Raw genomic sequence first — 22,808 nt, forward strand, 5'->3', positions numbered from 1 at the left:
AACTTTATAGGATACAGGCTATAAATGGACTGTATGGACAATATAATCCAAGGATTCACCTACAGTGGGAGTCTGTATTTGACATACGTGTCTGAAGATTAAGGTTATGTTTAAAAAAGAAATGTAACATTCATATATATGAACCATTCCAAATCTAAAACTCTAAACTCTTCCTGTCATTTTGAAAGTGGCTTGAAGACACACGTGACTGTCCCTCCTCTAACCTGGTTCCCTCGTTCCATATGTTAAGGCACGTGCATGCTACAGTATGTTAGTACACGCAGTACTGCAGGCTTTTACGTGTATCCCCCTGTCACCCGTACATACATACAGACTCATTAAAAACATCACTTTGTTCTTGCGAAAACAGACATGATGTCAGAGCGCGTACGACGACGGAGGCAGGTGAAGCCAGATTTTAATCTGACGTGGTCACAGGAGACACATTAACTGGCAGCTGTGAACACTTAACACTGTGCACATGTGATCGGATCCCCCAGGACTTGCGTTAATACAGGGTCTGTACTGGGACACAGACGGGCCGAGGTGAAGACAGACTAATGCTTGGGAACACATGGACACCTTTGAACGAGCGTGTGTGTTCAGGTGGTAGCAGGGTAACCGCACACACACGCGATGTGCGTCAAACTTGAGCGTTCTACTTGTGTTTCATGGGTCAGTGGTTATAATTAGGGTTAACGTGAATTAATAAAGGACATGTTTGGAGTCAAAGCTGGGCTTCTCCCATCGACGGTCAATGTCAGTGTTGAAATGAATCCGACGTCTCGTGATGTTTCGCAGCATGGTTGAAAATGAAAATGAAATTGAAACAATTTGTCCCTGCATTAAAACCGTTTTGTCACAGCTGTGGATGACAGCGTAAGTAAGGCAAACAAAATGATGATTAATCTGTACCAAAATAGAAGGAAGAATAAAGATACATATGTTTACGCAGAGTTTGTCACCAAGAGTTTGTCCTTAAATCAATGTTTTTAAGGCGACAGGATGTTTGGACAGATTTATTTGGACAGAGATTTAAGGCCAATAATTTGATTAATAAATGCACCAGTGTTACTATGTTTCAGTGTCCATACACTGAGCAGACTTCTGCATTGAAGTAAAGCTACTAGCATGCGAGCTAAAAACAGCCTCAGCTTACATGTCTGTAACCGTTGGTGGATGACAATGACAATTCCAAAAAGAGCTTAAAGAAACTACTACTAGTTTCTTTACCACAAAATAGACCAAAAGTTTCAACATTGCCATTTCAAAAAAGCTTTCATGAGTAAGTAATTAGCAACCTCCCGTAGCTGCGGGAGTTAGCCTGGCTGATCAGAGCGAGGTTGATCATCAGCTTAGCTAAGAATCCATGATTTTAAGAGACAGTTGTAATGTGGGCCACACCATGTGGACTGTTACATGTGAGGAGTATTATATCCATGATGTAAACAAAGAGCTGGGAGTGTAGTGGTACAGACCAGATACTCAGAGAGACAAGGCGACAACCTGAAGGATTTCTAACAATAACATGACTGATGGACTTCATCGTCTCCCCAGACTTTAATTTATTTCAACCGCACCACTGCACTGGAAAGGGTTCCCTGACTTGACACAACTTTTTGGACAGAAAATAACCCATGATTGATGTACTCTAAGTAATCCTAATCCCATAATTGCAAACTCTAATACATTCAACCCTTAAATGAATTATGTGACTTTAACCTCAGAGTACCCAAGTCCAAATCTGGTCTTAAATACAGAGAGCCATGGAGAAGCAAGAAACCAAACTACTGCAGTGCATATATTATAGGATAGGAAGGTCTGCACTCTACTTTAGATTTGTAATGCGGCATAGCTCCTATGGGGGGCGCCAGAAAACTATACTGGAGGCCCAAAACATGTAAAAATAAGGGATTTGACATGGTGTCTGAATGGATAGATTTTTTTTTTTACACAGAATTTTATGTAGAGAAATTACCTTGGTATTGATCAGTACTTGAAATTAAATGAAATGCCAATGCTTATTACTGGCATTTAACATCTGTTTGTGTTTATCTATGTGAGTGTCGGTGTGTGTATATGAATGTGCTTTAAAGGTGACATTTAGGTCAAACTGAAGGTCATGCAGGTGAATCCAGTCATTCTTTCAGTCGTTCAGTTCAGTCTTCTTTTTTTCTAAACTACAGTACTTTATATCACACTCGTTTAATATTAAGTATTGAACATTGAATGAAGACAGGTTGGATACCGTTGATGAGAGATGGTCTGCTCAGGTTCAGTTGTCCTATACCAGCAGTCGGAGAGAAACATCCCAAATATTGGCAGTTTTTGCTGCTGTAATGGTCTGTGCACAGAACATAATCTCAGTCCCGCTGCTCCACAGAATAACGCTGCAGCTGCTTATCATAAACTCAAAGACACAATCAGCCCGAGGCGGTCTGGCTTCCCTCCGTGACCTTTTGACATTGCTGCTGGGAAGGTAAATGAGAGAAAAGTTGGATGTTGAAAAAAAAAAGAAGGTAGATGTGTAGAAAAACAATGATAAGAAGTAAAACCAGAAAGTTACTGGACCAAAAATATAAAAACATCACCTGGTAATTTATGTAATTCTATAGATATTCATCCGCCTGGTTCGTTTAAGGTTTTGATTTAATCGACTGTAACAACGTTTGAGTAAACTCGCAGCTGTGAATATTGTTTTTTTTTTTGTTTGTTTGTTTGTTTGTTTTTTTCTTCTCTAGAGTCACGAAAAGCCCCCTCTGGTGTGCACTTGATGCATGCATGGGTTAACATTTTTCCAGTGAGAATGGCTGGGATATTGCAAATTAGACTGGCGAGTCAGCAGAATGTTATGAATGGGCACAAAGAGAGAAAAAAAAAAAAACGAAAAAAAAACCCAAGTCCATGCTGTGGACCCAGGAATGCTTGGCTCCATGTAATTAACTTCTCTCTGTGTACAGAATGAGCTACTGCTGGAACAACTCTTCATTTTCTGTTTCTATTACGGTCATGTTGTGAAGGAACGAGGGAAGAAATAAATACGCAGTCTGAGGATTCGACATGGAAAATATTTGTAGCCGTCCATACATAGCATAGAAGTAAAAATGGAGCCGACCAGAGTGTTCTGTACAGAGAGGACGTACGCTTCTAAAAAATACTGCACTCATTGTTCTTCAGGTGGACAAATGTCCATTGTATGCGTCATATAGAGACGGATGTAATCTTAATGCTTTGATTAAAAAAAAAGAAATCTCTAACTCTGCATCAATACAATGTTTGCACCGCAATGCAGTGAAAACAGCCTCGGCACATAAAAATAACATACAGTACGTAGGAACCAGACTGCCATTATGCAAAGAATAACATCTGCAAACCATTGGATTATAAAGCAGGGGTATAACTACAGTATAATTACACCAGAGCCTCTCATTTGGGCACCATGCTGTTAGAGGGAAGAGAGAGAGAGAGAGAGAGAGAGAAAGAGAGAGAGAGAGAGAGAGAGACGAGGGGAAAGTAGAGCAGCAATGGTAATCTATCTAACTTCATTTCACCGGAGTGATTCTGCCCGGGGGTATGCACAAGTCATAATGCATTTGACAAATAGTCTACTGCTAAAACAAGCATTTGCGAAGAAGAGGCCTTCAGCGCTGGTATACACAGCTGAGTGTGTGCTGAACAAACAAGCCTCCCACTCAGCCAGGAAGAGATAGAGCGAGGCTTCAAACAGATTAGGAGAAATCTTGGGTGAAAAGTGAAGATGAGTCACTGAAACTGTACAAGTGCGGGACGATGAAAGTTGGATACAGGAGCAGAGCCGTGGGGATCGCACCGGAATACACATCATCAAGGCCTCTGTGTGTGTTTGTGAGTTGTTTCTCAAACGGGGATTCAAATGCATATATCGACTTTTTGGGTCATGAAGGAAAATGAAAGCCGACGGAAAGAGATCTTCAAATTCATCAACCCATAACAAGTTGAAATTGTGTTTGTCAAATAAAAGTAAACATATTTGACACTGTAGGTCCTTGGCTTAGCTTTGCACATTCAACACAGATTATTAAAATCCAGCAGTGACTGATATTGAATATTGATTATTTTATGTGTATTATTTTATTATTGATTACTTTAATGGAACCTTTAATGTATTGGTAAAAACAGAAAAGTTCAAAAGTTTTTGGTTAAACACAATGTTTTTGAAAAAAAAAAAGAACAAAATGCAACAACTTTTGAACTTCAATGTTCTCAGTGAACTGTGACTGTGCTGCAGGATTCTCAATTCCGGCAACCAAACAGTCGGTTTTGCGTCTGTTCACTTCATTACGTTTAAGGGCGACTTCCTTCCGTTGGTTTTCGTCTCTAACATCGTCCTGATATTGAAACCATTTCCTAAATAAAAAGGTCAAGTGTGTTCGCGAATCCGACGTATCGACTTCTGTCAGTCGGATCCATATTCCTGACGTCAATCAATCATCAGCCTCGATGTCACTGATCTGCCCCGACCGGGTTCAGATTACACATTCCTTTTGTTTCTCCGACATTAACCCTGTCTCCGACACTAACCCACGATGAGTACAGGCATCCAGTACACTAACACAGAGTAATGAAATTAAATAAAAGGTAAAAAAAAAAAAATAACATAAATGTGCTTGTTTTGTGGTTTTTTTTTTTGGTTGCACGAACAGAACCGGAAGTTCTGGACTTTTCTATCCTCAATCATCCTGCTGCATTATTACTGCAGACCTGTGCATAATTACACTGGCACAATTCTGCATGTACAGTACATTGAATACACCATACATTTGCTGGTCCAGGTATTGAATTGGCATTAAGCATCCAGGCTTTCATAATTATGAATAAAATGACAGGTTTCATGAGAAGCGGCCATTGTCTTTTCAGCACCTGCAGTAGAAGCAGCATTAAGACTGCAGCACTTTTCAGCACAGTGGGGGTCAACTTCATCCTCCCGGAGAGAGACTGCCATAAAGATGAACTATTGCCAAATGTCCTGTAACACTTCTGCATCACTGTTCACCAGTTATGAGCAGCGGCAAAGATAATGTGTCACTGTACGTCTTAGTCACTGCTGCTACTTTACTTAATGACGATGTTATATGACTCTGCCCTTGAAACCTAAACCACGGCCTCTAACCGGAGCATCAACCTCTACGCTCTGTGAGTTGTGATAACTAGTCTGGTTCATGGTTCAGGACCAAACCTGAGACGGGAGCATAAAGCCCACTTCTCACTGGGACCACCACCACCCATCACATGGCCCTGCTCTGAAAACACACGAGGCTTGAAGATGGCTCCACAAAAGAAAATGCACCTGACATCTGGGTGGAGAAAAGTTTAGCCCATTATATCATAAATAAATATCCACTCATCTGTATTTGGTTCTTATATGTTATATTATGTATTGCATATATGTTTCAAATGTTTTTGTAGGGATTAGATTAGATTAGATTAGATTCGATTGGACTACATTAGATTATGTTGGGTTTGCTTGTCTTGGGGTTTATTAGATTATTTTGGATTGGACTGGACTAGACCAGACTAGACTAGTGGCTTGGTCTAATCTTGGTCTTGGCTTGGGGTTTTATTACATTGGATAGGATTGGATTGGACTACATTAGATTAATTTAGATCAAATTCGATTAGATTGGTATGGATTGGACTAGATTAGATTAGATTATGTTGGGTTTGCTTTGTTTGGGGTTGATTATATTGGATTGGACTGGACTAAACTAGATTCGATTAGATTAGACTACATTAAATTAGATTAGATTAGATTATGTTGGGTTTGCTTAAACAAATGTTGGATATATTGGATTGGACTAGACTAGATTAGATTAGATTATTTTGGGTTGATTATATTGGATTGGGTCGTTTGGATATCAGGGAATCATTTTTGTTCCATGTGATTGACTTAAACTATCACACGTAGTTAACGTACAACAAGTAAACGCAACGCTCTTTGATAAGATAATTTTGCGCATAAAATTAGCTTCATTGCTTTGTTAGCCAACACAGCATCGAAACATAAGGTTGCTCAGTCATCAAATATCTCCACTTAATATACTCTATGGACCCAATGAAAAGGAGACTCACACATGTGCAGTGGAGCTGAATATAAATGACACATGTTGTTTGTGTAAGTGGTAGTGTTAAGCACGGAGTGTTAGCATTAAACTTTGCTAGCTTTTCTTCTAACCATTCTATTCTGGCATTGTCAAGTGGCTGCACCAGTCTGGTACAATTCTTCATTACCACACGCACATACACCCACATGAATGCTAACAGAGCCAATCACTTTTCTGCGACTCTGTTGCTCAGGCTAGCGTGCAATCATCAGCCTTTAAAGGTAAAAAAAAAAGATTTTTTTTCCAGCAGTCGGCTGGAACAGACAAAGTGTTTCGGACGAGACGTGAAATGTCTTTGAAAAACCCTGAGTCAGTTCACGTGCCTACTTTTGAACGCTTAGTATGACATGACCTGGATGACTGAGAATAACGAGTAGGAACAGTAGGAAACCTCTGACCAAAGTTCATCTCCAAAGGCATAAATCAGCAGAGGAAGACGTGGAGACAGGTGGCACAGGCAGTTGGTGAACCAGGAATGTGTTGTTTGCCGAGGACATTTCTAGTTGGTTACAATCATTTGTGTCAAGTATCCACCAAAGCTACAAAAGCCCAACAAAAGCCCTGCTTCTCGACCCTGTGTAAGCATGTCGCACCAGGTCTGGTGTGTGTCAGTTGTTTAGGCGGGCTTAACTCTAGTGTTGACGGCATATTGAATTACTCTGAGGACGCAACTCTTCACTGTGGCTTTAAAAAAACAAAAAACAAATCTTAAATCTTTAATAAAAACTGAGCTGGGTATATTTTATCACGATTATTTTAACAATGGAAATTCACATCAAGACGATTGCAGTATATCATATTCCAACTTCACCAAGGACACGCGAAAGCAAACAAGTGTGAGTGTGTGCATGTGCAGGTGGCTGTCTGTGTGTGTGTGTGTGTGTGTACATAGTACATACAGGTGGCTGTGTGTCTATACCTGGAAGATTAACAATTCAAATATTGCACGGTGGTATAATGTTTCATTTTGTCATCAGTAAATGTTAACTGCCTGCTGGCTTCCCTCCAGGTGCTAAGGCAAGCAGCCCTGTGTTGAATGGCTGTGGCTTCTCTAATGTTTTCCTCCAGCTCTGCTTCAGAAGTGTTTTCTTTTCTGGACACAGAAAATATACTGCGGTCTTCTTGCTTCCCTAATTACAATTTTGGAAACAATTAAGCCAAAAAAAATACTTAAATACCTAAAAAAAAAATGTCAGTAAATCAATGTCAGTAAAATAGTGGCACAAAGAACGATAAAGGTGAAAGGTTGAATTAGTGCTGGAAAAAAATCACAAACTGTTCAGCTACAACTAAAAATAAATATTTTAGGCCAAAGGATTCTCAGTTGGGATTAATACTGCACAAGACACAACGACACGCATTTTGGTTGACATTTATATTTAACTGACGATGAAAAGTTAATTAAAAACGAATTATGTAAACGATGCTTTTATGCAAGCAGAAATATTCCCGGGGTTATTACTACAACTGGATTCCATTTGTTTGTATTAATGCGTGTATTTAAATACGTTTTTAAATGTAACATATGTAGAATAGAGTGGCCGCCGATGAGCACCTGAATCCATCACCCACAATCCATCATCGCGTTAACCTTTCTGACTGCGCGTGGACGCATCGTGCGTCGCTCCAGCGGAACCGTTTGTTTTCCTTTGGTTGAAACCTTAAAAACATTAAAGCTAACACTCGGCGAGTGGTCAACACAACAGACTACAACAAACCCCACTCTCTGTCAGTCCACTCCGTCCAGGTTGGACCGGCGTGCGCCGCGTGGAGAGGAGAGAGAGTGCGCTGCAACTGTGCGCACAGGACGAGCTGGAACACCGCGACGGTCATCCATCCAGGTGTAAACACGCTCACACCTCTGAGTGACGTTAATTTGCGCATGCACTAGCATTTAACAGGTGTCACGAGCCTATTTTTGGTGGAGTTGAGTGGGAAAAACGCAACAAAGTTGCTGTGGTCACTCCTCCGTGAGTTTTAAGCCGCCTTTTAGGACTGTCCTACAAACAGTCCTACATGAGCGACCCACAGTGCGGTACTCTCCCGAAGGATCCTCTGCACATCAGTGTGATCAGATAAAGACTCGTGCAAAGTAGTAGAGTGAGGTGATGTTTACCTTACTGCTGTGGTAATAGTCCAAACCGGAGTCACTTGGTAACGTACATGAACCCACACTTGAAGGGGGAGCTGGATAAAATCTGACGTCCATCTCAGAGTCCGCGGGACTGACGGCATGAACGCACTGCTCCAAAAACCCTGCGCTCGCTCCCTCCCTCCCTCCCTCCTTCTCTCTCTCTCTCTCTCCCTCTCTCTCTCTCTCCCCTTCCGTTAGAGCGCAAACGCAGCTACAGTATGTTGTTTTTTTCCCCCTTCGATTTTACTCAAAACAAAAACAAAGAACGAGTCCTTCACCTCAACTGGACACTGTGCACAGGGATGCTCCCTCCCTCTCTCCCCCTCTTTCCTTACAACGTCCCTGTAAAAGTTAACTTGGAGTAAAAGAGTGAAAAAAGGTGAAAACCTCAGAAAAATGTGCTAAGCAGATGTAAGTGACGTCTGTGGAGTTGTTGGACAGTTGCTGTTGAAGCTGTGGACCGTATGCTGCCGACCCTTCCTCTCTGGAGCTGTGTCATTTAGGACTCATTCATTCACTCACTCACTCACTCACTCACTCACATCTTAACATCCATGTGCTCCCATCTTCCCCAGCAATTGCTAATGTACGACCTCTACTGGTCGAAGGAGGAAGTGGTGTAGTTGTGGTCAGAGACGTAGCTTGCCCGAAGTCAATTCTATCAATTGTGTTTATATCGGTATATATTGATTGTTATATAAACAAACACATGCCTGTATCTGTATCTATCTGTCTATACTTTACAAATACACTCTAGGACAAACTTTGGAAGCGATATCAACATTGTAGAACAATATCATAGTTAAAATTGTAAACTTGGAAACGCGCTAATTATGCAAATGTTGTGTCATACTATTGAATACACACGGTGACATTCATATAATGTTGTTGCTTTTTTAGGTTGAGGTTTCCATAAAAATGCAGTGTTATATTGGTGGCACAGCTCTGGGGGGCGTGGGATTGGGGGGTGTCGTAGGGTGACGTGCACTGTGTGGGTGTGAGCTCAGGAAAATGCTTCCGGTCAATTTTAATTTTATTGCTCATTAACAGAAAACAATTAATGCCAAAAGGAAACAAGACATTCTGTATTTAATAAAATGGCTTCAAATAGACAATGATGTCACATTAGAAAGGAAATATATGAATAAATATATATATATATGATTAAGAATTTTGATCATTTAAATTAAACCCTCTCTATAGTTCAAACATCCATCCAAACAGAAAGTGTGCGGAGCCACACCATGAATGCACTTAATTAAAAGTAATGTCAAATAATGTTCCAGTAAACAAAGTGTTGTTTATATTGTGTAGCCTCTCAAATATTTTAATGTATTGACGCATTTCGACACTACGTAATATAGATAAGGGTGCACTATAAGTGTGTGATATTTGGGTTTTTCTACCTTAGCGTTTGTATTTTTTCAAACACCTTCTCTTTGGTCCAGATAAACCTGACAGGTCCACAAAGAATGCTCTGGGTCACAACATAAACCTTTGACTCACGAGTCTTAGTCCTAATGACACTGCATGATTCAGTACTTTAGTACAGTATGATACACATTCTGCAGGTGTCTTCATGTAGCGACATCGGCAGCAGTAAGGACAGTTTGTTTGCTTGTATCTATGGAGACGAACGGTGTTGGACGCAGAGCTGCAACTTTCCCCTAGAGACAAATAACTGTTCTGAATCATACCTTAAACCACCATGAAGTGACGAGCAGTGATATGTGTATCTGTGATGCGATGTGATACTGCGATACCAAAGCATGCAAAAGCAGCAGGTTCATAGTGGACAAAGTAAATGTGTCTTTATTAATTAATTAAAAATCTAATAAATGCAATTTAAATCTTTTATAATCAATAATAATTTGTATTATTGATATGAAAACATTTTAAAGTAAAGTAAAAAAATATTACACCTGTCAATGGTTATCCAAGGTAATGAATATCCATTTTGTGTTCATTCTAGTCATTATTTAAAAGCAGAATATAATATTTTTATTCTCATAAAAACAATTGTCAAAAGTCCTGGCAGCAACTCTATTTTTTAAAATTTTATTTACACCATTACCAATATTTACCCTATTGTGTTTGTGCACAAGCACTTGTTGTTTGGCTACGTTGCAACCTGTGGATTTTATGGAGTAGCATTTATTTACTGCCTTCACTGAGTTTTATCGGCGTGTTTGCCCTCAGAAAATATGCAGTCACTTTTCAGTCTTCATCCCTTCGCAGGCACATACACATACACACACGCGCGCGCTCGGACAAAGCAACAAGCCCATTCACACAGTGGTTGACACAACAGGATGTAAACACAGAACAATGTCAGAGAGGGAAAATAACATCACGCTCAGCCAAGTGTGTATCAAGCTGTTTTTAAAAAATAAGGTGAAGTGCTCTCTGTGTGTTTACGGGCACTGCAGTAAAAAGAAAAAACTTTACTGTGTTACAGAGCAACATGCAGCAATCCGTGTCTTTTTGCAGCGTTTATATTTCTCCCTCTCAACACTTATGTTGTCTTTTCACTGAGTTGTTGGAGTTTTTCTGTGTGAACCAAGCTGCAGCTTTTAACGCAGTGGGTGACGTGTTGGGCCCCCCTCTGGATTGGGCCTATTCGCGTGGATCTGGCCCTGTGGTGTGAGCAGGCTTTAATACCAGGCACAGATGGGTCACACCATGGGTCTGGTGCGTGCTAGTCTGCCATCAGCTGCCAGCTTACACTGTCCTGACTACTGGTTCGTAAGGTTAACTGGGAGGAGGAGGAAGATTTCCTACTCCCTGCCAGTTTCTCACCCACTGTCCCACAGTTCTGTGTCTGATGTAACTCTCATAGCCAAAGCATATACATAGTGCACAGTGGCCTCCAACCCATGGTCTCATACATTATTTTCTGCCATTCTGGCAGTTCCTGGTGCCACCAAGTACTGGTCAGACAGAAGAAATGTGTCAAGTCATTTTATTACTATAGAAAAAATTCCCAAACTCTAATTTTTCCTCAGTAGATTTTAAAATGTGGCCATTAATACAGATGGCAGATTCACAATAGGAAAGTAAAGCCACACTTTATAAAATACACCCACCTAAATGCATTTGTGCATATAAATGTATATAAAATATATATGGATATATCTGTATATACGTATGTGTATATGGCCTCTATATGTCTTTATATATATATACATATAAAGGTTTCATATATGTGTGTGTATATATATAATATATGTATATATATATATATATATATTTTGGGTTGAAAGCCAGATGAAAAATAATGTGACTCAACCCCTGACAAATGAAAATTGATAAATCAGGTCAACACTGTGGTAGAGGCCTGAGTGACATGACCTAATGTGTTTCGGTGATAAAAAAAAAAAACATTGTCAGAATTCTTTTGAAATGGTAAGACCTTTCTTTTGAGGTAGACTTTGGACTTTTTGACACTTCACTTCAGTGGAAGTACAGTCAGATGGCACAAAAGTAGATCAACCCTCTCAGAGGCGTCACGTGTGCTACAGTAATTGGGGGATTTATTTCAGTTATGATAAATGCTCTGAATAAAAGGTGATTTTTTTTCTAATGTATTCAAAATAGAGGAAAAATCAAGACGAAAAGAAAGAAAAAATCAATCAAATACTTGTTGATTGGACATGCAGACAAAGCAGGGACTCAGATCCTTGTCACAAGATGAAGAACAGTCACTCAAACGTTCAAGAACAACACCTTCCTGTGTAGGAGGTACACCATATTGTCTACGGCAGCTGTGCCAAGAACATTCATCCACTCAGTGCAATTAGCGGAACAAACACACTTTTTACTGCATGCCTAAAAACCTCACCAGGAAATGAGAGGGAAATATTAACCACTGTTTTCCATTAAGGAATATGACCTCACTGCTGACTTCAGAATATTATCAAGATTTGCGTTCTTCCATTTTAAATGCTAATATCCTAAAATTATGTTTTTAAAAATGTTAATAGCAAAATCATATAGAATATTTGTCTTGAGAATATATAATTGTTCTTTGCTGCACTTGAATAATTGATCTATTTTTTTGCATTTGCATATAAATATATCATATATGTATATATATAGTTATTGTTATTTACACACAATTGAGTCTGAAAGACACATTATTTTGAAAAATGTCAGTTTTTCTATTCTTTAATTAAGAAAGTAAATTGAAATGATCAAATTCTTTCACTGCAGTACACTGTGGCTTTGTACCAAATGACACACAGACTGTTACCGGTCAACAAAGCAGGGGTTGGGGATCCCTGATCTAATCTACCAGGAGTTAAACAAACCTCTGCTGTACCATCATGGACCACCAAGGGGTTGCGGACCCCCTGTTGAAAAACAAAATCTTGGTTAAATTCCTGTCTCTTTGCCAGCCACTACCAACACCAGTGGAAATATCAACACCAGCCGTGTCAGATAACTCTCTTTATAAGAATTTTATTAATTTTTTTTTAGTTTTGCCGCATCATTTATTTTTCAGGTTTTCATTTTACTTGAGTTTTTTCTTTTTTCTTTTCAGCCCAAATATTGAGTCTGAAGGTTGTTTTGTTTTTCTCTGGCCTATTTGCTTCTAACATAAATGTTGTAAATTTTCCATTAGTAACTATTCCATATAAGGACGGACTGAGGAAAGCAAACAGAAACACAACGGTAAACAGGAAATAGTTAGACAGGTCCATTAAGTGTAGAGATGACTCATCGATGACCGTTTCAAGAGGGCAGCAAATTCATGGAAATATATATATATATATATATATATAATCATATCCATGGAAACATATTAACAGAATGACCTCTTTTCATTTGTGTAATTTGCAATTCCTCTGTTGTTTTTGTCTGGGCAGCTTATGAAATGCTCAGTAGATACAATACCTTGATGCTTTGTTCAAACCCTTTTTGTTACATTTTACTGCAGTTTCGTGTTAATCAGAGCTGTGCTCCACTGTTTAGGTTTTCCATTTCAGATTTCCTTCTTTGCTTTTTTTTCCCCCGACCTTTTTGACATGTTTTAACAAACATTGACCTCAGTACATTTGGTTCTTTTGTGTGGAACACTTCAATTGCTGTACTCTGATGTACTCTGGTCCACTAATGTAAACAGTATTTTACAAAGGACGTATTGTGCAATATTACGAGAAGACTGTCAGTGTTTCAGTCTCTGCCAACTTTTTAAATACCATCTATCCATCCATCATCTCCGGCAGGGTTCCCCAACCCCTGGTCTGGGGAACGATGCCGGTCTGTAGGTCATTTGGTCAGGGCGCAGGCCGAGGTGGAAGACAGTAAAAAATTGTACTTCAGTTTGACTAATTTACTTCATTCAAAAAGAATCCAGTCATATCCCTTTACTTTCTTTATTTCAAGATCATCTATCAATGTTTCAAAACAACAGGTCATTCAGACTCTGATACTAACAGAAGAAAGATGTTTTATTTTGAAAATTGAATGATCCTTCAACAATGGTGAGGTATTATCAGTCCACAGTAACGGCTGATACTGGCCGACCGGTCGCTGGTACAACAAAGGTTGGGGACCTCTAGTCTACTGCTTATTCCTTTTCGTGGTCACAGGTGGTGCTGTAGCCAATCCCATCTATCTACGCGAGGGAAAGATGAACCAGGAATGGAAACTTGCCATGTCTACCACCATGTGGCCAATGTTTTAAATTCCATTTTGACTAATGTGAATTAATAAATATTTAAAAATACGCCAAACCTGATTGAAGTGACCCCCCCCCATTACGTAGCTCCACCCACACTCCTTATCCACCTGTAGGAAGATCTGCCATTTTTACTATACTTGTACAGCTTTCATTTGAACCCTCAAAGCTAAGAGCAGTTAGCCTAGCTCTAAACCAGTGATTCTCAATTATTTTCTGTCTCCTCCCACCCCGAGACAGAAATGTTTAAGCTCTACTTACTACTAGTGGGTTATCATTGGTACCAGGCTGTACAACATTGGTTAGTCCAGCAGACATTTCTTTTGCATCCCATTCCCTCTGCAAAAAAGGCAGAGCAAGGAGTGGCTCATTATCATTTAAGGCAAAGGCGTTCAGAACAGGTGTGTAAAAGAATTGTTTGTTTTTTATATACACATATTATAAATATTTCACTCAAACTTGAAGGCAACACATTCGTTTGTACAAAAGTGACAGAATATTAAGCGTTTTAAATGAATGACTTTTGAAAAAAACAAAAACAGAGATTGTTTATATTTCTCCTCAACCAGGGTTTTATCAGAGGAAACTGTGGTGCTCCATATGACCCCAGTGACCTCAGTGACCACTGACCCCCTTTAAAGGTCACTATTGTTGTCTGGGATGTTTTAATCAATTTGATTTGCTTCCCTGTGAGATCATATATTTTACCAGGGAACGTTCTGTCTGTCTGTAAAGACGTCCTTAAGATGAAAACCTTAGATTTACCAACTTAAAAAAAAACAGCGTTTCCTGTCATATCATCGCCTTCATGTAATAGTGCAAATAAACCAAAATGTTCCACAGTTCCAGGAAAACAAGGCTTGTGAGCCAAAGAATACTTTGCAGAATTTGCACTTCTCTTCAGTGAAGTCACAGAGGAGTTTTGTATTGAGGCCTGTGTGAATAAATTGTGCAGTGTGGGTCTCACCACAAAGGGCTGTTCACTGCTGACCCTTTGCTAACCTTTTCTAGCCACTGACCTTCAATAATGAGACTATGTTGTCTCTTGTTCGTCTGGACAATCACCCATTCACATGACTGCCATTCACAGAGTAAGCTCCGCCTCCTGCGCGACCCTTATCTGTCTCAGTAATTAGCTACTGTTGCTTTTCCAAACAAATGTATCAACAATATTAACAAATATTGAAGTATCTGCTTCATTTCCTTAAACAACAATCAATTTATTTGCAGAAAAACATTCCGCTGAGGGATTCAGACTTTTTTAAAGCTATTCTTGATGCGTTTTAATGCACAGTAAATTGTAATTGTGAGTTCCAACGCTTCCAGTTTGACTCAACTGCACGGATGATGCATCATTAATGACCTAATTCTTCCTCTTTAATTTTCTCTCTCCCCCCTGTTTTCATAACTCCATTATCTCCTCCCATTGCAGTCCCGAATAAAACCTCTTCTTCATCACCCCCTCTCTCTCTCTCTCTCTCCGACCTTCTACTCGTGCTGCACATGAGAAATGAGTGGGGGATGGGAGGGAAGATGAATGAAACAGGGAGTTGGAAATGAAAGAGAGGGGGGAGAGAAAAAGAGCAGAGCAAGATTGGGAAAAATGCCCTTTGACTGGATTTAAAAGTCTGTGGCATTTCATTTTCGGAGAGAGGGGAGCTTCATCTCCTTCAGATCCTTTAAGGGCCGACCTAATTGATTAATGTTTCCATCTCATTGGGAAGGGAGGCGAGCCATTTGAAGCTTAACTGGAGCCTCTCACATCTCTAACTCCTAAAAACAGAAGCACCAGAGGAGGGCGATGATAAGGGAATGAAAGACAGCAGGATGAAACCATGAAAAGTACAAAAACATACAGTTGATGAGTGGAATTTGCTGAAGGTCAGAGACGTTGCGATATTATACTACATACAAAGGAGCTCCAGACGTGGCCGACTGACTATTCACCGTAATGAGATAATGTGCATGGTTTCAGCAGCGAGGAGTTGGGTTTTCAGCCCAGAGTGTTTAGGTTTCTGCAGCTGTCACCAGCTGCCTGCAGCAGGCACTCTGTAGGATTGGAAGAACATCCAACACTTTGAATTTGAAGTAGTACTCCAAATTAAAATGGATATTATCACGTTGGTGCTTCAAACAGGTGTTTTTTTTCTTGCTTGATTTACATGAGTATAGATATATGATGAGTATAGATCACATACATCAAACCCAGGGCTCGTGGGCCAAGGGCGGCCCATCACATAATTTCAAGTGGCCCACCAGAGCTTATTGCATATGACTATTTTAAAATAATTGTTGTTGTATCTTAAAGAGTCTATACTACTGCAGTATTCTAATTCTAATCCAGCGTACATTTACCTTTGTTTACAAAAAAAAACACAAGTTGCCATAATTTGTACATTCATTTTGTGACCCACATCGAGACGATGCAAATGACATTTCAATAAATGTTTGGCCCACACAACTTAGACAAACAACCTAACGAATGTTTGCCATGAATTTTTGAAGTTTTGTTGCTTTGTTTTTTCAAACATCAGCAGTGTTCTTGCCTTACTGTTCGATCCCTGTTGGTAACTCTGTGTTGTGTTCTGCCTGTTTGTGTGCTGCCACCTAGTGGCTGGAGGCCTGTTATCATTCAAGTATTACAGCAGTGGTAAACTTATGTCCAGCGTGCCATATTCCATTGGAAGTCCCTCACGTAGCACCTCACCCACCCCAAGTCCCCTCCCCCTCCTCCAGTCCAAACCATTATGTCGATCAGATTAGCTTTAGGATTGTTCTCCTAAACTGACCACAGATGTGAATGTCAGTGTGAATGGTTGTCTGGTGTACTGTCCAGGGTGTACCCCCAGATTGGCTCCCCCCTCTCTGAACGGGATTAAGCGGTAGAAGATGAATGAATACGTAAACAGAATTCCGGACTTTTTCCAATCACAAAACCAAACCAGCGGAGAGAAGCCAAAAACACGAATGACCTTTAGCCAACATGTTATATTAAATATGAAAGGTCAGCCATGGCGGTGGTGCTGGTGGGGGGAGGGGAAGCATTTCAGCTCCTGCCGTAGTGACACAGACAAAATACTGCAATATTCACCCGCCTGTGCTCAGCTCTGCCTTTGGAGGACATTTGAATGTGAGGACTGACTGTGGCAGTGAAAGGAGAAAGAAATTACACACAGTTTCACTTTCATCCCGTGTTTTCCTTTTGCTGCTCTTTAATTTAAAACCATACATTTTTGTCCAGTAAATAGACCTAAATCTGTTGAACCACGAACACGACATGAGGTTTTCCCTTAGAATTGACTGGACAAAACCCCCAAAAGTCAAACCCGGATTTTTTAATTTGTTAGGATTGTGCATGAGGTAAATACAGCATAAAAGAAAAAAAAAATCATAACACAAAATTTCAAAAATGTTCCCATCATATTTTAGCATTTTTTTTCATTCTCTGTTTTCATGATTCATAATGAAAGTCCTTTATAAACTATAGAGGACTGACTTTAAATGGAGTTAGTGCATTTTTTAATTATGTGTGAAGAATTTTTTTATTATTTATATAAATAATTGAGCTGTTCTATTTTTGTTTTTTTCTTCTTCTGTATTTTACCTTTTTAGTATAGAATTCATCCCAGTCATATCAGGACGTCAGTTTAGAAGCAGGAATAAGAATTTGTGTCTATTAGAATATTCAGTTTTGAATATTCTACAGATATATATCCATACATATTCTTTTTTTTTTCCTTTCTGTGCACACATTTGTATTGGTAAAGAATATGTATGTGTCTTTTTGGCAGTAAAACATTTGAATTCACTCTCTTAAAATACCATCATTTCAGATATTTGCTTGTAGTTGTTTTACTGACTTCAGATCAACGACATTTTTTTTTTTGCACAAATGGCGTTCAAAGAAGAAAACAAATTTGTTCTTATTCAAAAATAATTTAATAATTACCAGAATAGATTCTTTCTATGAGATACCTCTGTATTGTCTCTAAGCTGCTAACAGACTTGGCCACTTTAGCCAATCACAGGGCAGTACAGAGACATAGAGGAGAGCTCCTATTGGTCGTTCGGCCGAGCTCAAACCCACAACTTCAGCGCTAACAACAAAACTGCGCTTATAAAACAACTCGCATTTGTTACGAAGCAACTGTAAAAAATTGGACCATGACAGAAATGTAACTTGTCAATATGAAGCAGAACATTTAAGAAATAGAAAAAAATATTAGAAAAACAATGTGGGACGAGGTGAAGATTAAAAGGATTTGACTGGACTCACACATCACATAAAAAATATAAAAGATGTTTTCTTTCTGTAAGGGACAAAGATCGACTGTCTGTACCAACAAAAACATTGTCTTTCTGATTAAATTGCTTTTAAATTAGGTTGGATTTTTTATTTTTTAAATTCCATGTTCCTTAATAGAATTTTCTTTGTGTTGTCGGTAGAAAACATTGCCTTTAAGAGTATATCACAGAGAATAAAGCCTGTTCCAAATCCATTAAGTTTATTAAAATGATTACATTTAACACAATGGATTTATGGTTTGAAAAATAATGACACAGCACAGTAGCATCAGTATGAAATGATGAAAGTCAGGACGTTTACCAGTCTGCTTTACTCTGGAACACAATGGCCATTCAAGTCATTTGATGTTAATGTCCTACCGAGGAACCTTTTTTCATGATTTGTTTAAGTGACATTAATCTATATTTGTCCTAATGTAAAAATGTATGTAAAAAACGGACCTGTTGTTTATTAACTTTTTAATAAAAGTAATTCTCTTTTTAAACCTTGATTTAACACAAATTATGAGAAACCTTTTGTTCTTATAAATTAAATAAATAAGACAGGAGAATAACTCAATATAAAGGTGATTTTTTTTCTTTTCCTTATTGTCAACTATACAAATGTTAATAATTAATTAATATGCACCATTTTACATTATTTTTAACAAAATAATAACCTTTATATAATTAAGTCTTTGCAGAGCAACTTATAATTCTCCCAGTAGCTTCTGTGATACCGTACATCACATGTGATGTCAAACTCAAGGCCCGTGGGCCAAATACAGCCCACCACCTACTCAGACTTTTTTTTTAGGTCAGAATTTTCTCACGTCAACCTAATTAATATATGTTGAAATTTGGTTATAATTTCCACTGTGTGACTTTAATCACTCCATGTTGATTCATTTCCTGTCAGGAAACAGTTTTGTTGTGTCCTGGTCAGGCATTGACCTCCTTCACATTTGGTTTTTTGACCATAGAGCAAAAACTTTTTTTTTTTTTTTGATTGGAGACCTGTTACTGTTTTTATTTTATTTATTCAACAGGCTTTGTCCTAATTCCATTTCATTTGATTTTTCTTTTGGTTCTTTCCTAAATCTGTCTAAACAGAACTGCTTTTCATCAATCAATCAATAGAAGAATGAAGAATTCTCTGATGGGAAACCCATCGATTTGCAACAAAATGCTTTTGTTTCAAGTTAATGAAAAACAATCACAGACCTGTTTCATGAAATCAGAAATCTACATCACTGTTGTAAAAGTATAGCTGCAACTTCAGGTACATTTCCTTCTTTCTTCAAACTTTTTGACTTGCGCTCAAATCTAAAATGCTCCAAACCATCGAACTGTTGAACTTTGGTCCATTTGTTTCTGCAGATTGAAGCACAATTAATCTTCTTTAACTCATTTGTTTTCTGGGATTTTCCTTTTTTTTTTTTTTTTTGTCCTCACTGTTTGTTTATGTGTGAAGGCCATTTCTGGCTACCTGTTACGGTGTATTTGTTCTAGACCTGCTGACAACAGGAGATACGGCTCCTGGGTTCCTCATAAGCTCTGGTTATTGTTTTATACTTTCCAACACAACAATCGGCCGCCAACAGGAAGTAAATAACTCAGCAACTTCCTGCCTTACATGAGCTCAGGCTCCTATTTGTGGCAATATTTGCTGACCATGGGATTCACAGAGGATGAAAGCGTCAAAGGAGCTGTACGAGGAAAGGTTTCAGAGCAACAACATGGTGTTAAGTAAACCCAAATGACTCCACATATACCAAAACACTTTGTACTGAAATTATTAGTTTAGAATAAAAAAACAACAACAACAAAAGTCTTATATCATAGTCAGACTGATTGTATGACAAGCAGATATAGGATCTATCTGTCTACCTATCATCCATCCATCCATCCATCCAGCTATTAATAAATAAACTGACTTATAAAAAATAATTTCCTTTTTAGACCACTGGGGGCAGAAAATAGTCAAGTAATTTGCTATAATAAAAGTCATATGCAGGGGAGACTTTTTGGTTGAAAAAAAGGGTCTTTTATTCATTAGTATTTCAGAAAAAAATTTGAAAAACCTCTGGACACAAACTTTTTTCCATACCTATGAATAAAAATAAAGTAAAATTGATTTAAGTTGCTGCTTTATTTTCTGACATGCAATAAATATACCTTCCTGCAACCTGGATTAAAGAATCATATCCAGCGACCCATGGATTTTGACAATTTGACTTTACGCTGCAGCTTCAAACCCAGTACCAAATTGTACTTCTCACATACTTACTTTCAAACAAAGTATTGTTGTATATGCGACGTGTTAATTTTCAATTCATCCTGAATCATCCTACATATTTTAGTTGATCTTAAATTGACTTAATTCCACCTTTTTTTTCCCAAAACCTCGACTTACCTACTTACCTCAGACTAGACTATATAAAATACAGTCAACATCTGCACCAGTCTAACTTCACTGTGTCTCTTAAGACACACAGAGTCCATCATAAGACAATCAGAGACAAGTGTCTTTACAGGAATCAGTCTAATCACAGAATGAGCCCCAAGGAAGTATACTCTGGGGTGGTAGATGAGTGGAGAGAGGGGGTCGGGGCAGGTTACACACTCATACCATCTAGTAAAGTTACATAAGCCACTCTGGGCTCAGGACATACTTAAATAAACAAAGATTATGTAACAGCGCCTTGACAGCACTTTAGCAGCGCAGCGACTGAGAGGAGGTGCACATGTATTTACAAGTCGAGCAAAAACACTACCTGATTCCTGCTTTTGTTCTCGGCATGCATTAAGAGATGTTTTTGCATAAAATAAAGGGACAGCCGTAAAGTATTTCCTGCCTCGGCCGGCGTGAGTCACAGGAAAGTGAAAAAATAAGTTGGAGACGCACAATAGTGCACAAAAATAATGACCGTCCTATCAGTGTGTACCTTTCTGAGCAAGACGACACACACAAACACAGACACACAGAATAATCTTCACTGTTATTTTCTATATTTCTTATTATTTTTCCATTTATCATCCTGAGGACATTTCCTTAACCTTGATCTTAATGGTCGGCCTTTTTTTTATATTTCTGCTCAAAGCCAACGTCGGTAAAAACATTACTGAGAAAACAGTCTGTTGTATGAACTGAACCTCCAACGAGACCGTTATTCTGGGGAAATGAAAGTGGAAACCAATGAGTTTTCCAAATCAGATAGTCACAAGTCCATCACTTCTTACTGTTCAATCTACATAGTTCAACATATAGGACAATATGAATAAAGCTGAGAGCTTGAATGTATTTATTCTAAACTGAAAAGGAGTTCGGCTGCACTAAGTTTTTTTTTATTATTTTCAATTTATTTTATATGTTTTATGAATAATTGTTTTATATGATTATAAACACAAAAACAATGAAAGCGATCCTGTTACAAGAATTGTCTAAACAACTTTCACACAGTTTTTCTTTACCAATGAACATTTTACTATTGACATATACTGTTAATTGAAGAAATATTTAAACTTTATTTAATGAACATTTTACTTTTGACATATACTGTTAATTTAAAAAAGTAAACTTTATTTTCCCCAAATGTATTTTAAAAAATTGTAGTTGAATTTTATTTTAAGATTTAAAAAAATGTATTCTTTATTTTTATGTTTTATACACAAATGAATCCAGTATAAATATATATTATATACTGTATATAAATACATTTAGGCAAAAATATTTTATAGATATTATTTAGATATTTAGAAAATACTGCATGAAGCAATTAAAAAATTGTCTTCACTTAGTTTTAAAATAAATCTGAATTCAAATGATCTATTTTGTTCTTCAATTGATCGAGGAGCAAATTGGTCGTTAAGTCAAACTAACTCAACGTATGTACGACACAGGGGTTACAGATTTGCAGAGTTAGGATTTTAAAAAGAAATGTAATTCAAATCTGTTTTTGATTTTAAATGTAGTAACAATAACATTTCGTCCTGAGGTTTTTATCCTCAATTATTGTTCACAAATCGCACCGCTAATGAAATCCAACTTCGTCAGTGACTATAATTCCGACACCTGTGAGAACAAGCGTTCTCTCACCGCTGTGCAAAACAAGACAAAATCCACTCTTTTTATGCTAAGTAATGTCAGCAGCAGCTTCCACTCCATTATTCCCCTCCATAATGTGCACAGGTGCAGCTAAATTCAACAGAAGCACATCACTGCCATTACTCACAAACACGCTACGGCCGTCGTCATGGAGACCATCAGGCTTATATAACGTTTGTTTTTTTTTTTCCTCCCTTTCCATTTGTTGTTCGTCATTCGGCTTATCAAAATAGTCTGCGTTTTTTACATAGTCATGACATGGCAGGGCAGCAAAGGGTGGTCAATCGTAAGAAAATCGTCCGTATTTCTGTTTCTGTGAGGGAGAAAAAATGAAATAATTGTAGTCCTTACCTTTCAGCCAACTAATGCTTCAATAATGGAGAAGCTGCTGCAGTGAAGGGGGGGGGGGCGTCGTTCACATGTGCTTTAACCCCCTGTCTGCCTCTTGACCCTGGACCC

The 22,808-nt window shown here is 38.4% G+C and overlaps 1 protein-coding gene across 3 annotated transcripts in view; it reads right to left on the reverse strand.

Moving 5' to 3' along the window:
• Window positions 1-22,795, reverse strand: part of tox2 (TOX high mobility group box family member 2) — a 123,084-nt gene extending 100,289 nt beyond the window's left edge. For 2 of the 3 annotated variants that reach the window (XM_008321134.3, XM_008321133.3), the window contains exon 1: window positions 8,257-8,426. In XM_008321134.3, coding sequence (XP_008319356.1) covers window positions 8,257-8,349 — 93 coding nt within the window. In that variant the 5' untranslated portion in view covers window positions 8,350-8,426. Of the gene's footprint in view, window positions 1-8,256; window positions 8,427-22,700 lie in introns of those variants that run through there. The other variant, XM_025059913.1, reaches the window with a different exon arrangement.
• Window positions 22,796-22,808: the final 13 nt, after the last annotated feature.

This window comes from Cynoglossus semilaevis, chromosome 11 (genome assembly GCF_000523025.1).
Source record: "Cynoglossus semilaevis isolate Cse_v1.0 chromosome 11, Cse_v1.0, whole genome shotgun sequence".
NCBI classification, from domain to species: domain Eukaryota; kingdom Metazoa; phylum Chordata; class Actinopteri; order Pleuronectiformes; family Cynoglossidae; genus Cynoglossus; species Cynoglossus semilaevis.